Source organism: Taudactylus pleione, unplaced genomic scaffold (genome assembly GCF_031769625.1).
Source record: "Taudactylus pleione unplaced genomic scaffold, aTauple2 ptg000188l, whole genome shotgun sequence".
Lineage (NCBI taxonomy): Eukaryota > Metazoa > Chordata > Amphibia > Anura > Myobatrachidae > Taudactylus > Taudactylus pleione.
This window is the reverse complement of record NW_028284590.1, coordinates 117355-128148: the sequence shown is the minus strand read 5'-3', so window position 1 is coordinate 128148 and position 10794 is coordinate 117355. Positions and strand designations below refer to the sequence as shown.

Below are 10794 nucleotides of genomic sequence, written 5' to 3'. Positions count from 1 at the left end.
AGGACAGACTCCAATCTCTACGCATAGTGTTACAAAAACCAGAAGAATACCGTCCTGGTAGTGTATAAAGTAGACCTAACACATCCACTACCAAGTGTTGTCTCACCTAACCCATCCACTGCCAAGTGCAGGAACTGTGGGGTCTATTTACTAAGCCTCGGATGGAGATAAAGCACCAACCAACCACCTCCTGTCACTTTTCAAACACAGCCTGTGACATGGCAGTTAGGAGCTGATTGGCTTATGTCCGTTCACTTTATCTCCATCCAAGGCTTAGTAAATAGACCCCTGTGCCCCCTACCCTGCAATCAGTCAGCATTCCCCTTACTGATACTCCTACAGAAATGTATACCATATGTTCCATGACAGCAGCAGGTCTCACTCATAAAAAATATGAATATATATTATTGTAAAATACATTATTTATTTACACATGTACATGAATACGTTCCCCACACACAGATACGTTCATAGACTTCTCCCCATTATTGCAATTGAACAAAGAGAGCAGCATCATCTCAGACAGATATGGGAATGAATGAAGCCGCCTGTGTCTCTGTGAGGCTGCTTGTCCCTCGCCTGCTTCCGTCCACGTAGTAGTGACGTCAGGGCAGAGTGCTGGGAAGCCGGATGTCAGCGCTGGCACCTGGCGGTGTAGGGAGCACGGTGTTGGTACGTTGGGGATACTCTACCCGGGATTCCTTGTGGTGATCGGGCGAGAGAGAGGCGGCACAGGGCTCCGGGTGTGTCAGTAACTTCGCTACCATGAAGAGCAGCGTCGCCCAAGTGAGAGTAAGTATCCTGCTGCTTGTGTGTGTACTTACTCCGTGCTGCTGTCCTCTGTGCTGCTTGTGTGTGTACTTACCGCGTGCTGCTGTGTATCTACTTACTCTGTATTGCTCTGTCTACTTACCCCGTGCTGACGTCCTCTGTGATGCTGTGTATCTACTTACTCCGTGCTGCAGTCCTCTGTGCTGCTGTGTATCTACTTACCCCGTACTGACGTCCTCTGTGCTGCTGTGTATCGACTTACCCCGTACTGACGTCCTCTGTGCTGCTGTGTACCTACTTACCCCATACTGACGTCCTCTGTGCTGCTGTGTACCTACTTACCCCATACTGACGTCCTCTGTGCTGCTGTGTATCTACTTACCCCTTGCTGACGTCCTCTCTGCTGCTGTGTATCTACTTACCCATTGTGCTGCTGTGTGTCTACTTACCCCGTGCTGCTGTCCTCTGTGCTGCTGTGTATCTACTTACCCCGTACTGACGTCCTCTGTGCTGCTGTGTATCGACTTACCCCGTACTGACGTCCTCTGTGCTGCTGTGTACCTACTTACCCCGTACTGACGTCCTCTGTGATGCTGTGTATCTACTTACCCCTTGCTGACGTCCTCTGTGCTGCTGTGTATCTACTTACCCCGTGCTGACGTCCTCTGTGATGCTGTGTATCTACTTACCTCTTGCTGACATCCCCTGTGCTGCTGTGTATCTACTTACCCACTGTGCTGCTGTCTACTTACCCCGTGCTGCTGTTTTCTGTGCTGCTTGTGTATGTACTTGTCCCGTGCTGCCATGTATCTACTTACTCTGTATTGCTCTGTGTCTACTTACTCCGTGCTGACGTCCTCTGTGATGCTGTGTATCTACTTACTCCGTGCTGACGTCCTCTGTGATGCTGTTTATCTACTTACTCTGTATTTCTCTGTGTACTTACCCCGTGCTGACGTCCTCTGTGATGCTGTGTATCTACTTACCCCGTGCTGACGTCCTCTGTGATGCTGTGTATCTACTAACCCTGTGTTGACGTCCTCTGTGATGCTGTGTATCTACTTACCCCGTGCTGCTGTCCTCTGTGCTGCTGTGTATCTACTTAACCCGTGCTGACGTCCTCTGTGATGCTGTGTATCTACTTACTCTGTATTGCTCTGTGTCTACTTACTCCGTGCTGACGTCCTCTGTGATGCTGTGTATCTACTTACTCCGTGCTGACGTCCTCTGTGATGCTGTGTATCTACTTACTCCGTGCTGACGTCCTCTGTGATGCTGTTTATCTACTTACTCCGTGCTGCAGTCCTCTGTGCTGCTGTGTATCTACTTACACCGTACTGACGTCCTCTGTGATGCTGTGTATCTACTTACCCCGTGCTGACGTCCTCTGTGCTGCTGTGTATCTACTTACCCCTTGCTGACGTCCTCTGTGCTGCTGTGTATCTACTTAACCCGTGCTGACGTCCTCTGTGCTGCTGTGTATCTACTTAACCCGTGCTGACGTCCTCTGTGATGCTGTGTATCTACTTACTCTGTATTGCTCTGTGTCTACTTACTCCGTGCTGACGTCCTCTGTGATGCTGTGTATCTACTTACTCCGTGCTGACGTCCTCTGTGATGCTGTTTATCTACTTACTCTGTATTTCTCTGTGTACTTACCCCGTGCTGACGTCCTCTGTGATGCTGTGTATCTACTTACCCCGTGCTGACGTCCTCTGTGATGCTGTGTATCTACTAACCCTGTGTTGACGTCCTCTGTGATGCTGTGTATCTACTTACCCCGTGCTGACGTCCTCTGTGCTGCTGTGTATCTACTTACCCCTTGCTGACGTCCTCTGTGCTGCTGTGTATCTACTTAACCCGTGCTGACGTCCTCTGTGCTGCTGTGTATCTACTTACTCCGTGCTGACGTCCTCTGTGATGCTGTTTATCTACTTACTCCGTGCTGCAGTCCTCTGTGCTGCTGTGTATCTACTTACCCCGTACTGACGTCCTCTGTGATGCTGTGTATCTACTTACCCCTTGCTGACGTCCTCTGTGCTGCTGTGTATCTACTTACCCCTTGCTGACGTCCTCTGTGCTGCTGTGTATCTACTTACCCCGTGCTGACGTCCTCTGTGCTGCTGTGTATCTACTTACCCCTTGCTGACGTCCTCTGTGCTGCTGTGTATCTACTTACCCCGTACTGACGTCCTCTGTGATGCTGTGTACCTACTTACCCCGTACTGACGTCCTCTGTGCTGCTGTGTATCTACTTACCCCGTGCTGACGTCCTCTGTGATGCTGTGTATCTACTTACCCCTTGCTGACGTCCTCTGTGATGCTGTGTATCTACTTACCCCTTGCTGACGTCCTCTGTGATGCTGTGTACCTACTTACCCCGTACTGACGTCCTCTGTGCTGCTGTGTATCTACTTACCCCGTACTGACGTCCTCTGTGATGCTGTGTACCTACTTACCCCTTGCTGACGTCCTCTGTGATGCTGTGTACCTACTTACCCCGTACTGACGTCCTCTGTGCTGCTGTGTATCTACTTACCCCGTGCTGACGTCCTCTGTGATGCTGTGTATCTACTTACCCCGTGCTGACGTCCTCTGTGATGCTGTGTATCTACTTACCCCGTGCTGACGTCCTCTGTGATGCTGTGTATCTACTTACCCCGTGCTGACGTCCTCTGTGATGCTGTGTATCTACTTACCCCGTGCTGACGTCCTCTGTGATGCTGTGTATCTACTTACCCCGTGCTGACGTCCTCTGTGATGCTGTGTATCTACTTACCTCGTGCTGACGTCCTCTGTGCTGCTGTGTATCTACTTACCCCGTACTGACGTCCTCTGTGCTGCTGTGTACCTACTTACCCCGTGCTGACATCCTCTGTGCTGCTGTGTATCCTACTTACCCCGTACTGACGTCCTCTGTGCTGCTGTGTACCTACTTACCCCGTGCTGACATCCTCTGTGCTGCTGTGTATCTACTTACCCCGTACTGACGTCCTCTGTGCTGCTGTGTACCTACTTACCCCGTGCTGACATCCTCTGTGCTGCTGTGTATCTACTTACCCACTGTGCTGCTGTGTCTACTTACCCCGTGCTGCTATTTTCTGTGCTGCTTGTGTGTGTACTTGCCCCGTGCTGCCATGTATCTACTTACTCTGTAATGCTGTGTATCTACTTACCCACTGTGCTGCTGTGTGTCTGCTTACCCCGTGCTGCTGTCCTCTGTGCTGCTTGTGTGTGTGTACTTGCCCCGTGCTGCCGTGTATCTACTTACCCCGTGCTGCTGCCATCCTCTGTGCTGCTGTGTATTTACTTACCTCGTTCTGCTGTCCTGTGTTGCTGTATGTCTACCTAATCTATGCTGGTGTGTGTACTTACCCAGTGCTGCTGTTTTCTGTTCTGTGTGTGTGTACTTACCCCTGTGCTGCTGTCCTCTGTGCTGCTGTGTGTGTACCTACTCCATACTGTCGTCCTCTGTGCTGCTGTATCCAGCAAAGTGATAAGTCAATTATTGCTACCCAATGGCCAAGGAGAATCCACAAATGTGAGAACAAAGTATATCTGGTATCATGAAATGTGTTATTTACTTTCATATGTACTTCCATTGTGTACTGATGCTTAGCAAGTCCCACTTGTGTTTGCAGCACTGTGTGGTGCAGGAATGACAGCTGCCTAGTGCTTTGCACAATGTGTGTGTATAGCAACTGATTGTGTCAAAGTTTAATATTTTTATTTTCTATATGGATTTTTTATATGGGTACGCGATTTGCTTTGGCGTTGAATTGCTTTGTTTTCTGTATCTGAATGAAATGGAAGTATAAGCGAATCTGCGGTATCTTTTAATATGTTTTCTATCATTTAACATCCGTGTTCCAAAAATTATCATGAAAGTTAAATGGAAACTAACCTCTAAAATGTGTTTGCTGAGTTGTACCTAGCACAGGTACTCGTATACCCTGTACATACGGCCTGATTCAGAGATAAACGCTGTGGCAATTACGGGTGCAGGTTGAGAAATTGTTTGCAAGTGCACATGCGTATAAGTTACACTTCACGTGCGCAACGATTGCACTGCGATTACGAATGCACAGAGGTTCCACTCGCAAAGTCAGTGACAGGTAGTCAGCGTTCGGGTTTGGTAATGGGGGGGGGGGATGGGTCCGAAAAACGCGGGCGTGTCTGACCATTTGAACACCGTTACATCGGGCGCGCATAAATTGGCGCTTGCGATCTACGCAACCCTCTGCTTGTCAGGTAAGCTGTCGAGTCTGCGGCTGGTCAGGTCTGCCGCAAGGGCAAGATGGCGGCTCAATGTGCGTCGATGTTACCGATATTTACACAGGTAAGCGACGTCATACACCGATGAGAAGGTAGCGGTCAGTGTCTTTATGTTCGAGTGATCTGTGGAACCATTAGCATGTTTTCGCAGCTGCTTTGTGTACAAAATCACAGCTGCGATGGCCTGTTAGAGAGAATCTAAAACTCTGCAAACTCATGGTAAACCTCTCTTATTTTTGGATGATGATGTTGTGCATACTTGTTATTAGGACAGTCTCCTAAACTATTGCATGGTATAAGAATGACCGCACTTTAAATAGACTGACGAGCACTGTTCAGAGATGAATGGAGTCTGGGTAAATAAAGCAAACAATGGAACTGTACTAAATACATACATCCTTTTAAGTATGTACACTGTATAAATACAAATGACAGTAGAAAAGTATATTATTTCACAGTTCATTCATTGGTTTTCTTTTCTTCGATTCCTTCTAATGTGGGCAATGGTATATTGTGTCTGTCTACATCGCAACTTTTGCCTCGCACACCATAGAGGAGCATAGGAATACTTGCGATGTAGGGTCTACCATAACCTGCTATATTATGTGTAGCCAGGTATTGCAGCTTTGCCAGTAATTTAAGTTGCCCCCACTGTGTCTTTAGAAATGCATTCAACATAAGTCAAACCTAAAGTTTTCATATATCTTACTGTTTATTCCCCCTTTTCCAATAGTTTGCCGGGTCACAACCCTGCCCTTTCACACAGCCAAATAACCCGGGTTATTGATGGCAGTGGAAAAGGGGTATTAGTCACTTAAGGGATCAGACTGCAACACTGTCAGTTTATTAATAACAATGTTGTTTTTTTGTTTAGAAGACAGAAAACAGACAATCATTGATTAACAGAAATCTACTGTAACTATTGTTTCTTTTGGAAGCAGGCCTTAAGGCGCACATCCACTGGCAGATATTAATGGACGACTGAACTTTAAAGTTATCGTTCAGTCGTCATCAATCATGCATGAATCGGGCACTAATATGTCGGAAACGACCAGCGATGCGCGCTCCCGCTGGTCGTTTCCGACATCAATCATCGCCCCAGAACATGCTGGTCAATCTGCCGATAACGACAGATTGGCCATGTTTGGGGATGATGGAGGGTGCCTACACTGAACGACTAATCATTCAGGGTAGGCACTGCAGGGGATGGGGAACGATGGTACGATTACGATGTCGTGATTGTACTGTCTACCCTGGGTCGCGTAGTGGATACGCACCTTTAGTTGATAAGTGTTGTGAAGTGCAGGTGCAAGAAGTCTTAAGTATTTGTGTAGTTTGTCTAGGAAGTTTTTAAAATATAATTCGCCAAAGCGTACTCCATTAGGACTCCAAGGACAGCCAACCTATATATTAGTGTTTTAATTAGGGCTGGTCGCGGATAATGGCACATCTGATCTGAGCACGCCAAAGGTGCCCGAAAGAGGGTGTGGCCTGTTGACACACCTCTCTTTCCATCAGTCAAAGGAGCATGCCTCGTACTCGCAGAGATGCTGGCCTGCTGCCAAGTTCTCCCTGCACTGTGAACAGTAGTTGTGCGCATGTGCAAGGCATCTATTCTGAAAATCTATTCTATTCGTGAAAATCATCTGTACTCTATTGCAGCACTCTCTACAGCATTTCAAACTGCCTATGTCCAGACAGGAACTATTCATTGAGAACTTCATGGGTTGGCTTTTTGTTTTTTAATTGGCAAGCAGCCACCCTCAAGCTTCAGGTCACCATTGGCAATGCCAAATGTTGGCTGGAGTGGTTAAAAGCAAACTGCCGTTGGATGCTGGAGCAGTGGAAACGTCTACTCGAGTGACTGTTCTCATTTCTCCTTAGTTGAGTCTATCCGAATGCCTAGTGCCAATTGCAATATTTGTTGCAGGAGGGTGTTCTATGTCATGGTTTGGTCTGGATCTCTTAAGCTGAGTACACACTGAGACAATGCTGTTAGGATTTGGCCAAATCATAACGACATACCGTGCAGTGTGTATGCGCACTCCCGCGGTCGCATGCAATGTCGCCTGGTTGGATGTGCTGCGGTGCCATGCAAGTGGTGTGCAGTGTAATGAAGGACAGAACGAATGATAGTTCCGTCTTTAAATTACATTGGTCCAATATGTCAGCCCGTCGGCAACCCAGCATGCGGGATGCCGAAGGTTACGATACCAGCGGTTGGATCCCGGCTCCGGTTGGGCATCGGTGAGGGAGGGTTAGGGAAGGGGTTAGTGTTAGGTTCATTATCTAGTGCTGGCGGGATTCTCACTGTTGGGATGTCGCTGTCTGTATTCTGACCGCCGGGATCCCATACCCAACCCCTACAAATAGTGTGGATCTAAGGGAGGGTGTTTGCTTTACAGTGGTAAAAAAATAAAAATCTGCGTACACCCTTTACACGCTCTTACCAGAATGAAACAATAGTAAATGCATGATGGTAGTTACCAATGGCCTTGGGGAATCCTATAATGAAAAGCGATTCATGAACACAATGCTTCCTCCCTCCTTGGAGACTGCACAAGGCTGTAATAGGGCTCTGCAGCGAACAGACAAACACATAGGCGAGCTCACCAGATACTGAGCCGTATCAAGTTGAAATTAATTATTTAGAGCTGGCTACAGGAGCATAGGGGGGAATTCATTTCTAGGCGATGGGCCATCATGGGCGTGAGGTGCTGTTCCGGAAGGGCGCATCGTACTCTCCTGTATCCTAAGCTTTCTCTCTCATCCCAAAGAGGTGCAAGGGGAAACTTATGATGTATGCATTACTGTATATGGCTGATGTGTGCCCAGCGGTGGCACTTTGCTTTGATTTCAATTCCACCCCATAGAATTTGCCTGATACAGAAATAACTAGCATTTTTGGCCAGGGTACTTATCAACGAGGAAGGTACATTTTTAGTTTTGAAGGGCAAATTGTGATATAATATCATATTATGGGGTCTATTTACTAAGCAGTGTTAGGAAAAGTGATAAGGTGCCAGCCAATCAGTTCCCAAATGTCATTTTTTAAACACAGCCTGTGAGATGGCAGTTAGGAGCTGATTGGCTGGTACCTTATCACTTTTCACTCTGTCTCCTAACACTGCTTAGTAAATAGACCCCTATGCCAGACAGTAGTGCCCCAATTTTATGCCATGCAGTAGTGCTTCCAGTTAATATCATGCAACATGGTGTTGCCCGCAAGTCATGTCGTGCCACACGGTCATGCTTCCAATTCGTGTCGTGCTATGCAGTAGTGGGCACAGTCCATATTATGCCATATAAAATGGATAAAGATAACTCTCTTTTTAACTGAGAAATTCCCTCTTGTGTCCTCCATATATCTGTGCTGCAGTCGCGCCAAATAGTTCCTCTCAGGGCATCCGGTCCCCTTTCGACTCTGCTAGCGCCAGGCATCTGTTTAAAAATTTTTTTTTATGAAGATGTGTCTTATGCTGGCCATACACGCTACAATTATCGGGGTGATCCGCCTGATATCGGCGGATCGCCCCGATAATTGTAGCGTGTGTGCGGGCGACCGAGGGTTAAATATTGCTCGGTCGGGCATGCAGGATTGTCCAGCATGCCCGTCCGATGTGATATTTACCCGGTAAACTGTCGACCGTATCGGGCAGTGTATGCCCAGCGCGGCCGACAGACAGACATTTCCTGTGTTCCTTCCTATGGAAGGAACAGGGAAATGTCTCCTCCCCCGGGGGCGGAGCGCAGATGTCGGGCTATACACTGTGAGATTTCTCTCACAGTGTATGCCGGCGACATCTGCGGCTGGCAGCTGGCCAGATAAAATGTCTGTCGGTCTGACAGACATTTTAGCTGGCCATGTATGCCCAGCATTAGTCGCAAGAGACAGCGCTGATAAATTTGGTATGCGACATTTGTATATCTGTGTGTGACAGATTCTCTAAATCTATATACGAAGTGCTACGATGCACCAGCGGCTGCATTTTTTTCCACGTCAAATTCCGTTGTGCTTCGTATACAGACTCAGTCGCACACAGATATACAAGTTTCACACATCAAATGAATCAGCGCAGTCTCTCGGTGCATCCTAATCTCTTTGCAATGCGACTAAGATGCTTTTCTGCAACAAAGATGCCCAGCGCTTTAGAACTTGCACGGGTCCAGACTGCTCACTTGTGCGAGACATCATGTGCGGCATGGCGTAATGAGGCTAGGTGCATGAGAACACATCTGTACCTCACCTTTGTTTTTTCTTTTCCCTATAATTGATTCAGCTTCTAGAATAAGTGACTCTCCAGCTGCTGTGGGACTATACCTCTAGCGTTCCCGCTAGGATGTTTTAGCGATGCGCCTCGCCCTTTTGACGACACCCAGCTTAAACAACATGCCCGGTGCCGACCTCACTATTGGGCCGCGGTGTCTCACGGGTGGAAATAATTGTGGTGTAGCGATCATTGGCGGTGAATAGATGCTATGCGCATGGCTTCTATTCATAGAGAGTGGAGAGCTTGGGGACAGCCTAGCAAGTCCATTAGTGCTGGTCATGCCCCCAAAAGTGATGAAAAGGGGGTGTTAAAGACACGCCCCCTTTTTTCATTGCCATGCACCTCTTTCGTGCACCTTCGGCATGCACAAGAGTGCCCTTTCTACAGTCCGGCGCCCTGCACTGTGCTGGAACTACATTGAACGCTATACATCCCAGCATGCCCAGCCACAGTGTTGTTATGAGGACATATGGGATATGTAGTTCAACAGCAGCTGGAGGGACACTTATTGACCACCCCTGCTCTAGAACTTAAACCGCAAAGCCAGTTTGAGGGTGTTTGTTATGTAGGGCACAAACAAAATGTGTAGACTGTACACTAATTGTGTTGTGTGTCAGCGCTGAATATTATTAATATGACCTCTGATAAAGGAAACTCAGAGTTTGTCGACAATGAATATGAACTTGTGGCCATGACAATGCCAAAGTCAGTATGACGACACAGATCTAAAGTTAAATAATTGTATACATGTTGGCACTGTTATAATGCTTTAATGTACATTAGACCTGTGTCAGCATACTGATGTCGGCATTGCCATGACTGCATACAGTTTGTCAACATATTCACCGTTGACAAACTAACTACATCCCCTGCTAAAGACATGGGTAACTGTAAGTTCTGTGTTGCATCATTATCATGTTTCTGAGTGTATTTCATTATTGGAGTCCATGCATCAAATTAATTGCAGCATTTTCCATCTAAATCGCTGTCTCTCTCCCGACTCATCGTATGTGGGATGAGTAGGGGAAGGGGAGGCTGTGTGTCTGGCTTATCTGGGATTGCTGTCTGCAAGGATTGGGAGCCCCGGGGTCCTGTCTTCTCTATTGTGTGGATGGCGTGCACATCCTGGGGGATGGTTTATTGCCAAGAGGCTGTGTCTGGTTCTTTGCTTCGCAGTGTGTGCGCCTCGGAGAAGGGGTAGGGCGCAAGTCACCAATTACAAAACAGGGCGCATTTCACAGTTAACAAAATGGGAAGATTAGAACAGCCTAGCAGGACCACAATCTAGATTAGCCCTCCTGAATAACTACTGCTATCCTGTTTGTATTCTATTTATAAGATTGCTCCTCATTTGCTTTATCACTGTTCATGTGCAAAAGTTACCTTGAAAACCTCATATTACAGATAATCATATGATATGCAATACTGCACACGTAGTCGTTACTTTTCCCCCCCAAAAAAAGCAAACGTGTCTTTA

At 47.4% G+C, this 10794-nt stretch overlaps 1 protein-coding gene across 1 annotated transcript in view; it reads left to right on the top strand.

The window, feature by feature from the left end:
- The first annotated feature begins 538 nt into the window (after positions 1–538).
- CWC22 (CWC22 spliceosome associated protein) overlaps positions 539–10794 on the top strand; it is a 92062-nt gene continuing 81806 nt past the window's right edge. Inside the window, exon 1 of the mRNA XM_088476353.1 lies at positions 539–792. Coding sequence (XP_088332479.1) covers positions 766–792 — 27 coding nt within the window. The 5' untranslated portion in view covers positions 539–765. The remainder of the gene's footprint in view (positions 793–10794) is intronic.